The sequence below is a fragment of the Poromitra crassiceps genome, assembly GCF_964638095.1.
Source record: "Poromitra crassiceps genome assembly, chromosome: 23".
NCBI lineage: Eukaryota > Metazoa > Chordata > Actinopteri > Beryciformes > Melamphaidae > Poromitra > Poromitra crassiceps.
This window is the reverse complement of record NC_139639.1, coordinates 7,319,377-7,338,040: the sequence shown is the minus strand read 5'-3', so window position 1 is coordinate 7,338,040 and position 18,664 is coordinate 7,319,377. Positions and strand designations below refer to the sequence as shown.

The following is an 18,664-nucleotide window of genomic DNA, read 5'->3' as shown; positions in this document are numbered from 1 at the left end:
AAAATAAAATAAAAGTCATTCTTGAGTTCAGTTCGACTTTAAGTGTAATGGCCTGTGAGTAGAAGCTGTTTTTGTGTCTGGTAGTTTTGGCGTATAGTGCTCTGTAGCGGCTGCGAGAGGGAAGGAGTTTAGACAGATTATGGCCAAGGTGAGATGGGTCAGTGATGATCTTTAAGTTTAAAGCCCCCCTCCAGTGTATTTTGTTATCTTTAAAGGAGGACTTACCCCCTAGATATGTATTAGAACAGTGATTTGAAAATACCTATGGAAAAAACCAAGAAATAACATATGCTCTTGTCTATACTGGACTCTTTGGCTGTGTTGAAGTCCAGATTTTTTTTCGGAAATCGACGCCATTACAGTTTGCCTATTGCCTCAAAAATAATTTATTTGAGAGGGGCCATATCTGTATAATTATCATCAACTAGCCAACGCTGGTGGCCTGTTTGGAAAGAGCTTTGCTCAAAATGGTTGAAAGTTATATCAATTTGGTAATTCAGTGGCGAACTAGAAATTTAATTATTTTTCTGCATGTAACTCTATGGCAGTGTGTTAAACTACGTTACGAGAGCAAAGTGGCATGGGCTCGTTACAGCAGCACACCGCACAATACGACAAACCCCCCGTTCTGGGGTAACACAATGCGAGATTTCTCTACGTCATTCCCTCGTCCAAGTTGCCATATAGTCCCTTTTTCATTTTAGTTTGGGGGCTTTTCGTGATTCTTGTTAAAAGTTGTGCAAAAGTTGTTTCCTCTCAGCGCAGTGCAGGCTGCCTGCGCCTCCTCCCTCCTGCCAGACCCCGGCTGGCGAAACTGCATGCATGGGGCGCTTGTAACCTCACGGAGCAACAAACAAACAGACAGAAATAGCTGGTGTGCGATTTAGAGAATACAGTCTGAGATTGGGTACAGGATTGAGGGAATCCCGCATCTGTTTGCGAAGGTGCGACTGGACAGGACGCTTTTCACAGACAGGCACAGTAGTCGGAGCGAGGCGAGTGTCTCTACTCAGGGCACAGCTGCAGATCTTTCCTCCTCCCCCTCCGCGCATTCAGTCTATCCAAAATCATTACCGATATAATCTCAGTAGGAGGGATGCAGGGAAATGATAGTAGCCGATGTGTTTAGAGAAGCTTTGTCACGTTGTCACGTCGTAGTATAGCGTTATATTTTACATGTGCGCTAAACTGCGACCATATTTGTTTGCGGAAATATCAGACTGCTCTCTCTGCTGCTCTCAGAGCACAGAGAGCCCAGCTGCTGCTGGCCTGCTGCGCGCGCCCGCGGAGCTTGGGGCTCGTCCATGTAACAGTACGACTCTCGCCTGCCTGGGCTGGAGACAGTGCTTGCAACTCGGACTGATAATATAACCATCATCATTCGAGCTTATCCAGGTAAGATATCAATAAAGTAATGACACATTCAGCGGGAAACTAACTATAATTAAGACATGTGCCAACTTTGACGACGTTTGGTTCAGTATTTTAAGAGCAAACTTCAATAGAAATAGGCTTGGAGTTCTGAGGAGCCGAAAGGGTACAGGGGGGGTAGGGGAGTAATTATCTTGAAATCCCATAGTCTTTGGGGGCACTGTGACGTCAGTGTGCCCCTAATCTCCCATTCATTTGAGAAAAGAAAAAAAAGCAGTCTTTGACCCTAAGAGGGCGCTTATGCCAGATATGCTGCTGAAAAATGATACAAATGGTAAAATGGCAACAGTTTGGTGTCAAATGTGGAAATTCTGACCAGAATTCTTCACACATCACCCCCAAAGTCATATATATTGGTTAAAAGCTGAAAAAAAGTGTTTTGGAGGTAAGTTCTCCTTTAAGATATTTCATGTGTGGTTTTCCCTGCTCTCTTAATGAGCCACAGTGTTCGCAAGTCTATTTTGTTGACATATAACCTTATTCTGGGCTCAAAGTCCTAAAAATAAGCTGTTGGTAAAAACAGGTGATGACGTCAGACATTATGGTTGTCTGACGACTAACATATGATATTCAGATAATAATAATTACTGTATGAGTTACAGTGAATAGCTGGCGTTAACCTCTGACATTAGCTAGCTGTTAGCTTGTGAGTTATGTTAGTTACATGACAGTAATATGCCACTGAATGACCAGTTTGATATAACTGTCAAGCAGTTTGAGTCACACTCTTTCCATAAAGCCCACCAGCTTTGATATATATTGGCTGGTTGTTGATATTTATAACAATATTGTGGCCTCTGGACGGACATTTTGCAGAGGTAGAGGCAGCAATACTGTTTGCGGTCTCCTGCCTGGAAGGGAGACAAAGATCGTATATTGAAGGCACGAGCGATGCTCTTAACCTTTATGGACAAGAGCGCAACAGCAGTGGCGCCGGAACGAGTTTGCAATTAGGGGGACTTTTTTTTTTTTTTTGTCAAAAAAATTTTTTTTCGTTTTTTTTTTTTTTTTTTAAATTTCTTTTTTTCAATGTTTTTTTTAAGAAAAATTGACGTTTTTTTTTACGTCTGGATGATTTTTAGCCATATTTAGAGGAATATCTAATTTTAAATTAACATTAGGATTATACTGTAGTGATGTAATTATTCAGTATTTTCTCCTTTTCTCACTCACTTGGTGACCTGCTCTCCCTTTAGGTCATTTTACAATTACACTACAACAGACAGCAACACAGGCAGAAACACTGAACTTATAATTATTATTATTATCACTTCGAAAAACAGTGCAAAACTTGTCATCTCAACACAAAAATAAAATAACAATAACCGTATACGATTATAGCAGCAGCCAATGACAGTGAGTGCAGTACAGAGTCCAGGTCTGTCTGTCTCTCAGGTGTAATAATCCCACAATGATCACGGCTTTAACAAGTGTCACAGGCTGTGTAAACAGTGTAAAGTGGGCTCTCTGTAATTTGATCCCTGGGTCTGTCTGTCTCAGGTGTAATAATCCCACAACGATCATGGCTTTAACAAGCATCACAGGCTGTGTAAACAGTGTAAAGTGGGCTCTAAGCGTCAGGGGCAATTGCCCCCTCAGATTAAAAAAAAAAAAAGAAAAAAAAAAAATTTGGGGGGACCAAATTTTAAGGGGGACAAAATGTCCCCATGTCCCCCTTGTTCCGGCGCCAGTGGCGCAACAGCCATGATGTTGCAGTAGAACAAGGTAGAACCTTCAGTTCTTATCAATATATGATCTTTGGCTCAAATGATGATGTGTGTTATCACAGCACGCACTGTATGTTTTCATAGAACATCAATGGTGTACAGGTATGAAAAACTGACTGGAGGGGGCTTTAAGTGTTACGGTGCTAGTCAGACCCAAAATGTTAGTTTGTGTAGCTTGTTAAATAAATGTCTACCTCCAGCCTAGCAAGGGTTAATTTAGGGACAGGTTGAGGTTAATTTAGGATCAAGTTATTGTTAAGTCAGGATCAAGTTCTCCATCCAACTCAAATTCTGCTTTTTACCACAATTATTTCCAGAGAAACTGCCATCTGAAAATATTGTCCATATAACATTGGATTCTGAAACTTAACTGAACCTTGTGACAAGCCAGTCTGCTTTCAGATGGAAAGACTCTATAAGGCTGACATGCTGCTGATCCACACTGACAACATGTTGAAGTCCACTGGATTATGAAACACTGGATTGTTGAAAGCTTTCAGGGATATTTTATCTTATACCTGTAGCTATTTGTTTTATTCTTTATTCAGATTGGGGGGCTGCAACTTGTCAGAGGCGTTCTTTGAAGTCCTGGTCTCAGCTCTAAAGTCCAACCCATCCCATCTGAGAGAGCTGGACCTGAGTGGATGCAGGTTGTCAGAATCTGACTGTGAAGCCCTGGTCTCAGTTTTGAAGTGCACCCCATCGCGTCTGAGAGAGCTGGACCTGAGTAACAACAACTTACAAGATTCGGGAGTGAAACTGATCTCTGTTGGACTAGAGAGTCCAGACTTCAGACTGGAGATTCTCAGGTAAAATCAGTTTACGGTTTTTCTCAGCTGATTTGACACATTTCTCCAAATTATGGTCTGTTCTCTCAAAACAGGATTCCTGAATCTGCAAAGGTTGCTCTGCAGGTTTACATTTGCTACTGACGATAGGATAATGACATCTATGCCCACATTTTAGCGCTGAAACGCCTGCTTTGGCATGTGGCACGCCTATGCCCAGTACAATTATAACAGGCATGCGCTTGTGCCCGCCCCCAATTTGCATTGCGCATGGCGTTAAACGAGCGCAAACGCTAAATTAACGCTTTTGGGAAGATAGGGCCCCTGGTCTGTTAATTAGCCACACTGTTAGCCAATGTATTTATTTTGCCCACATAGTCCAAAAAATAAGCTGTTGGTAAAAACCGGTGATGAGATTATTATAGCATTTCATATCATATATCTTATCATGTCATCAGTTATTATATCATTCTATCATTATAGTGGTCTGATGACTGACACATGATAGACAGATAATACAGTACAGTATACAGTAAATAGCTAGCATTAGCCTCTGGCGGTAGCTAGCTGTTAGCTATGTTAGTTATGTGGGCATAAAATGCCAGTGAATGACTTGTTAACCAGTTTGAGTCACTCTCTTTCCATAAAGCCCACCAGCTTTGATATCTGTTGTCTAGTCGTTGATGTTATAACAATATTGTGGCTCTAAACTAAAGTTTTTCAGAGACTGTCATGGCAGCATAACCGTTTCTGGTATTTCCATTCTGGGCGCAGACAAAGAGTTGAGCAAAGACAGAACAGACAAAGACAGAACAGCGCTGCAGTCATTATGCTGCAGTAGCACACATGGAAAGAATCTATATGTATCCTATATGTTTTAATATAGGGCCACATATAGTTTTCCCATATATGGTGCATACATAAAATTGGCCGATTTCCTATATTATATGTACATATATGTACCTATATGTATGTATAGGTACATATATGTACCTATATGTACATATAATATAGGAAATCGGCCAATTTTATGTATGCACCATATATGGGAAACCTATATGTACATATATGTAGGATCTTAAATTAAAAATTTAGCAGCGCACACAGGATTCGAACCCTGTTCTCCAAGGTTCAAGCCACTGCGCTCTACGTGCTGAGCTATACATTTTCTTATACTAACCAGAGAGCCGGGCACATTATATACTCTCTCGCACACAACGTAGACTACACAATTGTCAGCGATCGGGAGGACAAGTTATTTTATGTGATGCGTACGAGTCATATTATGTAACAGACTAAAATTATGTTGTGTGTGTGTGTGCATCTATAGTCTGTAGGCTGTACGGCTTCAGAGGTTAACTTCATTTAACACCAGAGACTCAGGAGGTAGGTCTACACAGAGCCTCGTATACAGTCTGTTACAATAACATAGTGTGCCCAGAGCACCTCGTTCCGCACTTGGTGCAGACCGGTGCAGACTTGCTTTGGTCTAGTCAGTCACAGCTAGTAAGTACTTGCGCATGCGCGTTGCTGCAGGAACTGAATTCATTATTTTATAGTATTGCGCTAAACTATTAACCATAGTTGTGTCCTGGAAGCTTTTTGCTGGCACCACATAGCCTATAGTCCCATATTTATGATATTTCATGTGACATAAAATGCGTTGAAATGTAGTTTTCGTGTAGACCAGATTTCAACTCTCAGTTACACAATAAAAGACAATAAAATGCCAATTCACACACTATCAATATTGTCTCTATTCCAAACTACAACAAATGTTTTAACAATATGATGAACCAAATTGTGTTTTTTTACACGTTTACGTTGTAACCGCATTTTAGCCGGTTGAAAAGAGGGTGAAATTAGGTCTTAGACGTTCAAACCCAATATCACCCAGATTTAAACTAAAAATCAACGTTGAAAAAATGTTTTGTGCTCGCTGGGTATATATGGATTATGACACAGTGTATACAAACAGATTTGTAAATGACCAGGAGGCATATACCTTGTATTGTGTACATATATGGCCTATATGTGGATATAAAGAAGTGAGACCTATATGACCTGTATTATGAACATATAGGGCCTTTATGTGTATATAAAGAAGCTATATAGGAGACATATATGCCCTGTATGTGCACATATAGTACCTATATGTGGATATAAAGAAGCTATAGGAGACCTATATGCCCGGTATATGCACTTATATGCACCTGAATCTGGCCTATATGCAACCTATATGCGGCATAAATGTGGCCTATATGCGCATATATGCACCTAAATCTGGCCTATATGCAACCTATATGCGGCATATATATGGCCTATATGCTCATATATGCTGCATATAGGTTGCATATAGGTTGCATATAGTTGCATATATGTTCATATAGATTCTTTCCATGTGAGCTATTAACATTTGGTTCTTATCAATGTAAGTTCTTTGGCACAAATGCTGACATGTGTTTATACAGCATTTTCATAGAACACAAACAGTTATACAGGTAAGAAAAACTGACTGGAGGGGGGCTTTAAATATAAGGGTCAGTTAACCTCATTAATACAGTCTGCCAGTAGAAATTATACAATGCTGACATAAAATATAACAGAATAACATTTCCACATGCTTTCTTGTCCTTCAGGCTGAGTGTCTGCCAGCTGTCAGAGAAAAGCTGTGAAGCTCTGGCCTCAGTTCTCAGCTCCCAGTCCTCTAGTCTGACAGAACTGGACCTGAATAACAACGACTTAAAAGATGCAGGCATGAAGCTGCTCTCAGCTGGACTGCGGAGTCCACACTGTAGACTGGAGACTCTCAGGTCAATATAACTGTTACTGTTCAACAGACCATCTAAATTCTGTTTCGCATACACATTAATGTCAGAGAAAATATCGGTTCTCGCATGTTCCTGCTGTGGTCTTTGAAACCAGCTGAAAAACCAACATTCAGCTCCACTTTCTCTCCTCTGAGATACCGGTAGTTATTTATTTGTATGCTCACTGCCTGTTGGTGAAACCTTAAGTAAGGGACTTAATTAATTAATTAATTAATCAATTAATTAATTAATTAATTAACTCATTGAGTGCCAGCCACTTTTGGAGAACGGACGCTCCCAGTGCCAGAGTTTTCAGAGCGTTTTCAGTGATTTCTCGAGGCCCACAGAATATTGTGTGATATTACTATGTAAACACCGAACACGCACAAAGAACGAACTGGCTCTATTGTATCATCAGCAAAAAAAAGTTTATTGATACCATTTTCCATTCTTTAGTTATGAGCCGGAGAAGATAGGTCGTTTTGAGCAAATACAGCCTTTTCAAATTATTAGCTGAGATATTCCGCCTTTTGTGAAATGCAGCATTTCAAGCACATTCACTGAGTCTGAAGATAATATTTTCTGATGTAGTGACGTGGTGTGATGCCCTGCGTGCCCCACCCCCTCTCCCCCCCCTCCCCTCCTCAGCTGCAAACTCCTCCCCACACTACACAGCCTCACGCACCCACTCTATTTTCGGAGTGCTCCGTTTGTGTGTGCCGGGCGGCTCCCAGCGCGATAGAGAAGAGCCAAACCGGACTGCTGAATGGTTTGGCGTCGGGTGCTGCTTTTCTGGTGGCTAATCGTGTGGAGAAACTATGCAGACAGACAGACAGAGGCAGAGGAGCTCAGTTGTGTGCGCGGATTGACTCATGTTCGCAGCCAACGTCAGCTCCAGACAGAGCAATCTATATGGCTCTGGCTGCAGCATGCATCGGTTTCTCTTTGATCACGGCTTTTTCCTCCTGTTTCTCAGGACCTGTCTCTAATCTGGAGAGCACTGTCGCCACCTAATGGGTTTGTAAAATAGGTTATAGACCTCCAATAGCTACAATATTTGTACAGGAGACGCAGAAGGCTTTGATCGACGTCCCACCGTCAAAAAACGCATTGGACGTCGAAAGACGTCCTTGGCACTCTACGTCACTATTTAATTGGACGTCGAAAGACGTCCATGGCACTCAATGAGTTAAGGACTTAATTAATTAATTAATAATTAATTGATTGGATTTATATAGCGCCTTTCTAGATACTCAAAGCGCTTCACATATCAGGGGAGGGAGGGGAGGGAACTTAACTCATCCACCACCGATGTGTAGCACCCACGTGGGTGATGCACGGTAGCCAGTTTGCGCCAGAACGCTCACCACACATCAGCATCACGGTGGAGATTTGAGGGCTGAATGTGCCAATTAAGTAATGAGGGATGATTAGGTGGCCATGATTGAAGGAAGGCCTGTGTGGGAATTTAGCCAGGGCACCGGGGTTACACCCCTCAGGGCACCGGGGTTACACCCCTCAGGGCACCAGGGTTACACCCCCTACTCTTGTGAAGAGTGCCGATGGGATCTTTAATGACCACAGAGAGTCAGGACCTCGGTTTAACATCTCATCCGAAGGACAGTGGTGAAGGACTTGTCAGATTCTGTCAAACTGAGTCCAGAACTGAACTGAAAACACAAACCTGATGCTGGTATCAGCTGTTAAAGGGATATGCCAACATTTTGAGAGATTCACCTATTTGCCATATTCCCGATAGTAAAAGTGAATGTAGATGCTTTTCTCTTCCCTGTGTGCATTAGAAAGTGTTTCACCCTCCTGCTAGTGAGTTTAGCACTACAATGTAGTATACGGTACAGCTGCCTACCCCTCATTCAGTCACCAGAAATACACATTCAGACAGCAGCAGAAACACTCACATGTACATGTTATGACTCGTGTACTCAACACACGATGAAATAATAATCCAACTTTATGGGAAACTGTCATTTTAGAAGTAAATACATACCAGCAAGTCTGATGACTGCACACATCATCATCATCATCATCATCATCAACCTTTATTTAAACAGGCAAGTTAATTAAGAACAAATTCTTATTTTCAATAACGGCCTGGTGGGAGGAAAAAAACCTCCTGAGGGGAAGGGGGTTGGGGGGGAAATAAAAGCATAAAAGTTACACAGAGATAGGACAAGAAACAATTAGATTCAACAGAGACCAGAAGCAGGCCATCACAGACAATAGACAGACAGAGCAGACAGAACAGTACACATACTATATGTATACATTTAAACTGTGTGCTGGCATAGTATGCTAGCACACAGGACGGCAACAATATCTACACTTTAAGAGAGGAAGTAGACCAACAGTGAATACAAGGACAAGGGAGCCACAGCGCCTCAGGCAAACACGGAAGTAACTTTGGTTCCGCCATATTAGTTCTGGTGAAGGATTGACTTAAAAAATTATCGTTTCCCGGACAAGGCCACATGCCAGGGCACAAAGGCAATAGAGTGAAATAAGGGGTTTTGAAGCCTACAAATAAATAACTGACTTTCTGCTAAACTTAAACTTTTACAGTCAGTTTTACAGTACACACACAAGCAGAGAGAGAGAGAAGTAAACATGATCATATCATCTTAGTTAAAATTGGCTAAGTGGGTACTGTCTGTGGTGTCAGTCACGATTGTGATGTCATCAGTGATGTCACTTGAGCAATTGTGATGTCATCAGTGATGTCACTTGAGCAATTGTGATGTCAGTGACGTCACTTCAGCAATCAGTGATGTCACTCGAGCAACTGTGATGTAGTATGAGCCGATGGCACACAGTTGCACAGTGGCGCCTAGGTGGATGGGCGGTGTGTGTCTGTCTGTCAGTCAGGATTTTGGGAGCCCACGGCCCGGGCGATTTCCATAACTGCAGTCATGGCACATCATCCGAGTCTCCACCCTAGGAATTGAGTGCCGCGTGCTCGATCCCTAGTATTTTTATAACTCTATAACTATAAAAGTGCACTCAGTAGTGCAGATCTCTGCCAGGCACCACTACGCCTGACAAGGAAAATAACCAACTGGCGGAACCTAAGGTAAACAACCCAGATTGATGGTTTCTAGTGGGACTTTTTTGTGAAATAGGCTCCACCCACCATAGTCGATTAGATGAAAACAGTGTGACAGAGGTTCAGTGCAGAACAGTCCAGACATTATTTGTAAGAGTAGCGGAAAAAGTAGTTTGGGACAAAATTGGTGCAAAATCTAATTAGACAGACATGGGTAGGGCCTATACTGTATATCAGTAGATCCGTAAGGACCCAAGGAATCCAGGGAAAATTTAATTTAATTGTAGACACGAGGGTTCAAAAGTTGGTGTAATTTTGTATTCCATAGTAATGTAGGACTCTGAACCTACTCTACCTACCGGTTTGGTAGCTGTAGCTCTTACGCCCGAGCCAGACATCTCGCGTCTACCTAGTGCGTGTGTGTGCGTCGCGTGGGAGCTGCGGCTGGGACGCGCGCGGCATCCACACAGGCAGCATTGCTGCTGCGTTGCAGCTGCTGCGCTGCTGTCTGTCTGCCAACTCTCTTCCTATAGAGTTTACCTTTTATTAAATTTGCTATAAACAATACAATGATGATTTTAACTGAAGATCGCTTGGGCTCACTTCATAATCGAGGCAGTATTGATTTGTGTGTGTGCGTGTGTGTGTGTGTGTGTGTGTGTCAGGAGGGGAGGAACGAAGCCACGTTGTAGCCTATGTTGTATGTGGTTTTCACATACAACTGGAGAACTGCTGTGAGCTCATCCTCCGTCTCAAATCAAAACGAGCCTTGATTGGCTGTGGCTGCCCCTGTAAAATAAATAAATAGCCTACAGTATAGCCTATGGAAATCAGTGGTTATCAATTCAAGTCGCAGGCGAAAACTCGCAAAAATCGAACCAGAGTCGAAAAAAGATATGCCGCAAATTCGCCCAGAGAAACAAAGACGGAAGTCTTATATCTTATTATGTCTGCTTTGAAAATGTAGTTAATAGTGCTTGTATGATATGATTATGAACAGCAAAAGATCATTTTAATGTCTATTTTTGTAGAGACACGTGCGCGGTAAGCAGAAAAAATAGGCGTCGCTCCTATTCTCTAGATGACGCGCGTCTCACGCCTCGCAAAACACGCGCCTGAGATGCGCGTCTCATGGCGGTGGTGTGGCTGCTGTAACCTGTTAACATGGGCGCCGAAATGAAAATCAACAGGTAACGCCACGCAGACGCACAGCAGACGCAAGATGTCTGGCCCGGCCGTTATGGTTTCTGAGGTACAGGAGGAACACAGAGACACACTCACACCCATTCTAAAACATGATCTCCTCCTGCATTCGCCTGGCAGAGATAATCAAATTGCCTAGGTGGATGGGTGGGCAGGCGACGGGCGGCTGGTGTCAGTCATGATTTGCGTCACGTTTTGTGTCACGAAAGTGACATCGCGCTTTCAGGCCCTTTTTTTTTTTTGCCAAAATTCCCTGCAGTATTCTTCTGTTGGTATTCACTCATTGGATGATTGCATTCTCCCACAGTGATAAGGAAAAAACAGCACATATTGGCCATTTTTACACTTTATTCATTTGACACTGTCAGGGACCTCAGTAGTGTGTGTAAGATCCATACGCAGCCACAACAGCTTGGCACCTTGGCACCGCAAATTAGGTGCCAATCAGGTGCCAGTCACACACCTGTGACTGGCACACACCTGCCAGCACTTGAAGCTCAAAACAAGAGTGAATACCAACAGAAGAATATTGCAGGGAATTTTAGCCATTTTTTTGGGGGCGCTACCCACACGTTTAGCTGTGTTGCTCATTCCACGAATGCATGATCTTTACAAGTTGTAATTCCTTGTAAAGGTGACTAATCAGGCTTTCCAACGATATAAAATGCAATACCAATTGGTATAATTAAAGGTGAGAAATAATCAACCGAAATAACGTTTCCGAACTTTTTTTGAGGAGTTTATATAATCATCATATAACTCTTCCATTTCAACAGGAATATTGCCTTCAGCCATGGTTCAGTCATAGTAGCTTTGCTTTAGCAGTGTAAGCTAGCTAGCAGTCGATGCGTGCAGGAAAGATGGCGGATGGAGTTTTTTGATTTCGGAGCTGTGGCGCTGCCCTCTCTGCCCGTGGAGGCGGGCATATAGTTTGATTCTACAGTCCTTCCACATGTAGAACGCTCCGTTCTGATGCGGTCGTGACGTAAAACGCGTCAGAACGGAGTGTTTTGCTTTGGAATGAACAGGGAGATCTGCCTGTAGGCTTGACTGAGGGAAGTCATACTACTGACATTGTAAGGATACAAATCTGGTTGAAAACCGGTAAAGCCTTCCTTTAACATTCAATACCACTATCCCTATAGTCAGGGCCGCGGGAAGTACGGGTGCTGGACCCCCTAGTGGCGAGATGATTTTTTTTTTTTTACAAATGTAATTAAAAATATTCTGCAGTGCACTATGTTCCTTTCTTGTTTGGGAATGTTTCGGGAAATGATTGCATTATTGATATACTGAAAATGTAGCCTATTTAAAAAGAATTATCAACAATAACAATCAAGGAAGTTACATGCTTGTAGGCTAGAGAAGAAGAAGAAGAAGCGCGCATGCGCGCACATGTTGTGTTGAACCAACCAACAACCAATACGAATTGTTTAATCTGGCAATAAAGAAATGTGAACTTGACATGCTATTTTAATAGCCTACTCAAAAATGCACCTCCCACTATACAGCAAAGAGAGGAGCCAATGTTTCTTGATATAATCATTGCCATTCAGATCAGAATAATTAGTCTAGTCATTAAGTTTGCTGATAATATTTCTATCATGTTAACACCTTAAGTGCCATAGCCGAAATAATTCGTCTTACATAATCCAACGCTTAAGTGCCAGAGCCGAGTTTACTCGTCTTACATAAACATTTTTTTTTTTTTGACGGTGGAACATCAATCAACAACTTTTACATCTTCGAGATCACTATTGGAGCAAGATAATGTGTATAATCTATTTTACCGACCCACTAAGTGTTGACAGTGCTCCCCCAGACGACCGAAATCAAAGAAAAAACTGCCGCGGGACCAAGCCGTTCAAGGAAATGCCGTGGCGATTTTACAGTAATCCACTCAAGACTTGTCTTGCCTGAGAGCGGCCGCGCACCGGCAGCAGCACACAGAGAGCGGAGAGCGATTTGCAAAATAGATCATAGGTGAAACACACTTTGAAACACCTCAGAAAGGCCATAATCAACATCTGCCCATCGCCCACGCATTCCCCGGCCCATCTTGACTCGCACAAGGAGCGTCCGCACGCACGCAAGCAGGCAGGCAGGCACACAGGCAGGCAGCAGCAAAAGCGCTTCTGACACGCCCGCTGTACAGCCAGGAGGAAGGAGGAGAAGACACACGGAGGGAGGAGTTTGAATGAGAGGGGTGTTTCCTGTTGTTATGGAGGAAATTACTGTTCAAAACTATTGTTTAGAATGTCTGACGGTCTTACTGATGCCAAAAATGAATGGTTAAAGTGACTGTTTCACAAAAAGCCATTTATCTCTGAATAAATTTCCAGACGCTGAAACCATGCTGTACTCAACGGCTAATATCTACATAACTACTAACTCTGCAAACTAACTCTTTTAGACAGAGAAAGCACACATTCTATTAGTTATTTTTAGATGATTGGTGTTCATGAATTCTTAACAGAAAAGAATCCTCGGCTGTTGCTAAAATGAGCCAGAATCGTCAAAAACACCCCTGGCACAACTTACCTACAGGAATGAAAACATGGCTGGCATTCAATGTGTTAACTCTGTGTCATGTTAATTGGTGTATCAGAGCAAATAGGGAGAATAGAGCATTATCATCATGCTATATATCTCCCTCTTTGCTCTGAATGAGTGAGAAAAGGAGAAAATACTGAATAATTACATCACAACTGTATAATCCTAATGTTAATTTAAAATCAGATATTCCTCTAAATATGGCTAAAAATGTAAAAATAAAACGTCAAATTGTGTTTGTGTGTGTGTGTGTGTGTGTGTGTGTGTGTGTCAGTGTGTGTGTCAGTGTGTGTCAAGTCAACTCAAGTCAACTTTATTTATTTCGCCCTAATTAACAAGCATGTCTCAGAGGGTTTTACAGAGAATGTGTCTAACTGAAAGTCTAGCTAAGCACTATCAATCAACAGGATTGAACAATCTTATATTAGAGAGGGAGAGACGGGGAGGGGAGATACCAATGTATATCACAATATGGTTCATGTAAGAAAAATCTGCTTAAGTAATCCAATTATCATATCCTATATATGTAATTACCTGTGTGTGTGTGTGTGTGTGTGTGTGTGTGTGTGTGTGTGTGTGTGTGTGTGTGTGTATGTGTGCGCGCGTGTGTGTGCGCGCGTGTGTGTGCGCGCGCGCGCGCGTGTGTGTGTGTGTGTGTGTGTGTGTGTGTGTGTGTGTGCAGGCTCTCAGGTTGTCTACTCACAGAGGAAGGCTGTGCTTCTCTGGCCTCAGCTCTGAGCTCCAACCCCTCCCATCTGAGAGAGCTGGACCTGAGCTACAATCATCCAGGAGCCTCAGGAGTGACCCTGTCTGCTGGACTGGAGGATCAACACTGGAGACTGGACTCTCTCAGGTATGGAGAGGCAACGGGCCCTATCTTTACAAAAGCTGTAATTTAGCGTTTGCGCTCTTTTAACACCGTGCGCAATGCAAATTGGGGGTTTGCACAAGTGCATGTCTCTTATAATTGTACTGGACATAGGCGTGCCACATGCCAAATCAGGCGTTTCAGCACAAAAATGTGGGGATATCTGGCAGCACGGACGCACAGCCCCACATTGACAGATGAGGGGTGGAAAATAGCAGATGACGGGCGGGGCCGTCGCAAATGCTGTTTTGTGCAGCTTGACGAAGGCGGATGTTTGGGCCCTGGATGATTATCAGCCTGGACATTTTGTTGGTAGCGGCAACGTTCCTCTTGCTCAAGAGATGGACTGTATCCACTGTCTCAAGTAGCTTATTCACTGACAGCAGGATCACATGATTAAATATCTCAACCACCACCTCTCTGCTATTTTCATTGTACTTTTCAGGGAGACGTTGGTCCTGAGGTTCCATCTCCTTTTGTACCTGGCTTGCTCCAAACACAACTCAGTGTCTCAGTGAGTGCGTTTACATGCACACCAATAAACTGTTTATTAGCGGATTTCTGAGTTACCTGATTATTCAAGTGGTCATGTAAACAGCATAAACTGATAAGCTTTATCCGTTTATGGTCATAAACGGGTTATGAATAAACCGATAAACACACCTAGGTTTCTGGGCAATAATCGGTCTTCTCTCTGCATGTATACAGCATAACCAGCTTTCTTTCGGGTTTATAGATCTGCGCATGTACACGTTGCGGGAGAGAGAGGCAGCTGGAGACGCGCGCTGCTCACTCACTCACTCACTGGCCCCTTTCTGCTTCTTCTCCCCGGCCATGGCGCACCACGGCTTGATGAGATGAAGTTGAGCAGCACGGAGCTCCTGCAACAGGCGTTTCCCGACCTGCTGCCTCCCCCTTGCTGCACTGCTATGTTGTAATGTGGATACTGGAATTGACGAATATTTGTCTCGAATTGCGAATAGAACGACGCATTAATAAAACGCATTGGACTCAGTGTGCAAGCCGTGATCTGTGTGTGACGGGTTTTTTCAGATGACGGATTAAAAAGATTTATACGAACAAAACGTAGCCTACTCAGCTGTTCAAAACACAAGTTATCCGCCACTAAAGACCTTAATTCTTTCAGTTTTCTGACAGCTATTTAAATTCAGTTGGGTCAAGATCTGTATCGTTCATGTTATTTGACGTGCCTCAGTCGCCTGCCTGTCTCTGTGCTCTATGCTTGGTAAAGTTGGAAATATATGACAGATTCACACTTCCAAAGCGACGCCTCCCGACAACGAGATACAAACTAATTTTCACCTAAACCATCCTCCGAGCCGGACAAGAAGTAATGAAAATGTGATTTTGCATTTTGCAACTTCTTTTGTTGTTTTATTGCGGAATTACCGCTGCCTTCTGGAGAGAAATCCGACTAACTGACTGAATCATGTAAACCCGGATTTTTCCTATTGTCGGATTATTAAAGTGCATGTAAACGCAGAAATCAGATTATTGCCATAAACTGATTATTCTCAGTTATCCGTTTATTGTCTGCATGTAAACGCACTCAATGATTCATTTTATTTTTTCAGGCGTGCAACTTCCTCTTTCATTTTGTTCATTTCCTCTTTATTTTGTTTTCACGGTTTGTGCATTGGCTTCCATCCAACTTTCAAATCTTTTGAGGTGGTCATCTTGCTTGTCGAATCTCTTAATCAGAGCTTGGATTGCATTGAATATTTCTCCATTAGTAATATAACCTGACAGTGACTGCTTCCGTTGGTCCTTTTTAGACTTTTTGCGACTTTGCAGATTTTGCAGAGTATGCTCATGTTGTATTTATCAAATTCTTCCTCCCATCTCTTCAACTTGGTCTTCCTCACACGCCTCTCTGAGTGCTGACAGGTTGTAGTCATGTTCTCTTCCTCACACACCTCTCTGAGTGCTGACAGGTTGTAGTCATGTTCTTGTAGCCCAGCAGAAGCAGCTTGTTTAGCATCAGCCATCTCGGTCATGTTTGGGAGAGCGAAGACCAAATTCAAGATGGAACTCGACAAAGCTCAAACTTTGGTGTAGTTCAGTGTGATTTACCACACTTTCAGTATGATTCTTGGTCCAGATTGATTGATGATTGATTTTTATTTATGGATATAGAGAAGACAATTTACAAAATCCAAGGGATAACATGTAAAAGTGAGAACATACAACATAACATGAAAAAAGTCATATCAATATACCAATTCTAAAACACCTAAAATCATCAAGAAACATGAAATTAACTTCCTGCCCTAACTTCTTCCCTCTAATCCCAATCAGCAGCAATTTCAGAAAAACAAATAAAAAACAAAAACACCAATTATATAATTATCATGAATCAAAAACACTATTTTGCTGACAGTAAAACCTGTCCTCTAGCTGGTCACTTTGCTCCAAAGATTATCCCAGACCTGCCTTATGGACCATTACTATCTATGAGCCCAGATACATGGGGGCAGTACCATTAATGATGTTATACATATGGTTTAGCTTTGACTGTTCAATCCTAAACTCAACAGGCAACACGCCCACCTTCTTGAATTCATTACATCTTACATGCATCCTAGGAGCATTCAGTAGATGATAATAATATTAATAATAAGAGTAACAGACCTAGGACGTATAAAAAAAAAAAAAAATCGGAACCTGCAAAAGTAGTACTCCTCACTCCGCCATCTTGCAACCCCCCCCCCCCCCCCCCCCCCCACTGCAGTGCATTGTCCTGTCTTGTCTAAGGTCAAATGCAAATGAAGTAGAGTCACATGATCAAATGTTTCATTTCCTCTTGAATGTTTCCATCATCAAAGAGAATCTGCTGATCTGATTTTGTTTCTTCCTCCAGTGTGGACCATGATGCAGAGCAGTGGTTGAAACCAGGTCTGAGGAAATGTAAGTATGCATTTAGTTTGATTCATGAAAACAAAGTAACACAATCAACTATGTTGTAACACTATAATAACTTCACACTATTAAGCATTAGTTAAGTATTATTAAATACTTAATTAATCATTTATAAAGCATTGTTCATACATTAACATTACTAAGCATTAGTAAGTCATTCATAAACACAGTTACAGTCAAATGTTTTATTCCTGATTAATAAGCTAATCTATCATGTATTCAACAATTGTATTTGATCTAATTTATAAATGCTTTGTAAGGCATAGATAGTCCTCACTTTAATTTGTGTCACACAAAATACTTAACTAACAACTACTAACTACCTTAATTACATGGGGTGTGTCTAGCTCACACATGGGCAAAATACGGCCCCTGTGTGGCCTGCGATGGAACTGCAAAACAAAATAAAAAATACAGTGCACCTGAACACAACATGCAAGATACCCGCTGAATAAGTGTTCAAATGTTCATGTCATTCTGGCCAATACTCCACTTCTGTTATAGCATTTCAGTCTGGAATACTCCATATCTTTCAATACTCTTCATGACTAAAAGGCTAAAAGTAATCTCATGTGTAAGAAATGACTGTTCTACATTGAAGTAGAAATTTAAATAATTAACTTGTTGGTTTTGGATTTATTTAGCTTCAAGAGTGCATTTTTGTTCGTGTGACCCTCAACACAGGCTTTGAGAATCCAATCCCGGGCCACTTACTGATACTTATGCTTACCCACTCATATTCTGGTTTATTTCAAGAAAAACATTTCGGCTAGTGGAAATTCTAATTGGCTGGTAACTTTAAAATCTAGCAGCCATATTATGGCAGGTGGTCAAAAAAGTTAATTTCAAGCCCTGCAGGGAGAGCAGGTGGTGACATAGGAGTGAGTGAGAAAAGGATCAAATATTGGTGGTTAAGACTGAATAATGACATCACAACTGTTAATTTAAAATGAGTTATTCCTCTAAACCTGCCTTCAAATGCCCCACATTTTTCGCGTTGGCGCCGTTCGGCCCTCAGCTAAATCTGCTAGCAAGGATTTTTTTTTGTGGCCCTCTCTATCATCGAAGTTGCCCATCCATGGGTTACGGCATGACAATATTTGTTCGGCTGGATGGGTTCAAACTAAAAGCAGAGACAATATTTCACTGGCCACCGTCAGCATGTGTGTGTGTGTGTGTGTGTGTGTGTGTGTGTGTGTGTGTGTGTGTGTGTGTGTGTGTGTGGGGCAGCATGTGTGTGTTGGGTTGTCGTGATAATAAAGACGGGTTTGTCTGTCTGACTC

General features: G+C 42.1%; 1 protein-coding gene across 1 annotated transcript in view; it reads left to right on the top strand.

Annotated features, from left to right (window-relative positions):
* The window catches only part of LOC310797403 (uncharacterized protein), a 57,164-nt gene that overhangs the window by 32,544 nt on the left and 5,956 nt on the right, over window positions 1-18,664 (top strand). The window contains exons 11-15 of the mRNA XM_083659772.1: window positions 3,707-3,967; window positions 6,586-6,759; window positions 14,256-14,426; window positions 14,887-14,955; window positions 17,323-17,369. Coding sequence (XP_083515898.1) covers window positions 3,707-3,967; window positions 6,586-6,759; window positions 14,256-14,426; window positions 14,887-14,955; window positions 17,323-17,369 — 722 coding nt within the window. The remainder of the gene's footprint in view (window positions 1-3,706; window positions 3,968-6,585; window positions 6,760-14,255; window positions 14,427-14,886; window positions 14,956-17,322; window positions 17,370-18,664) is intronic.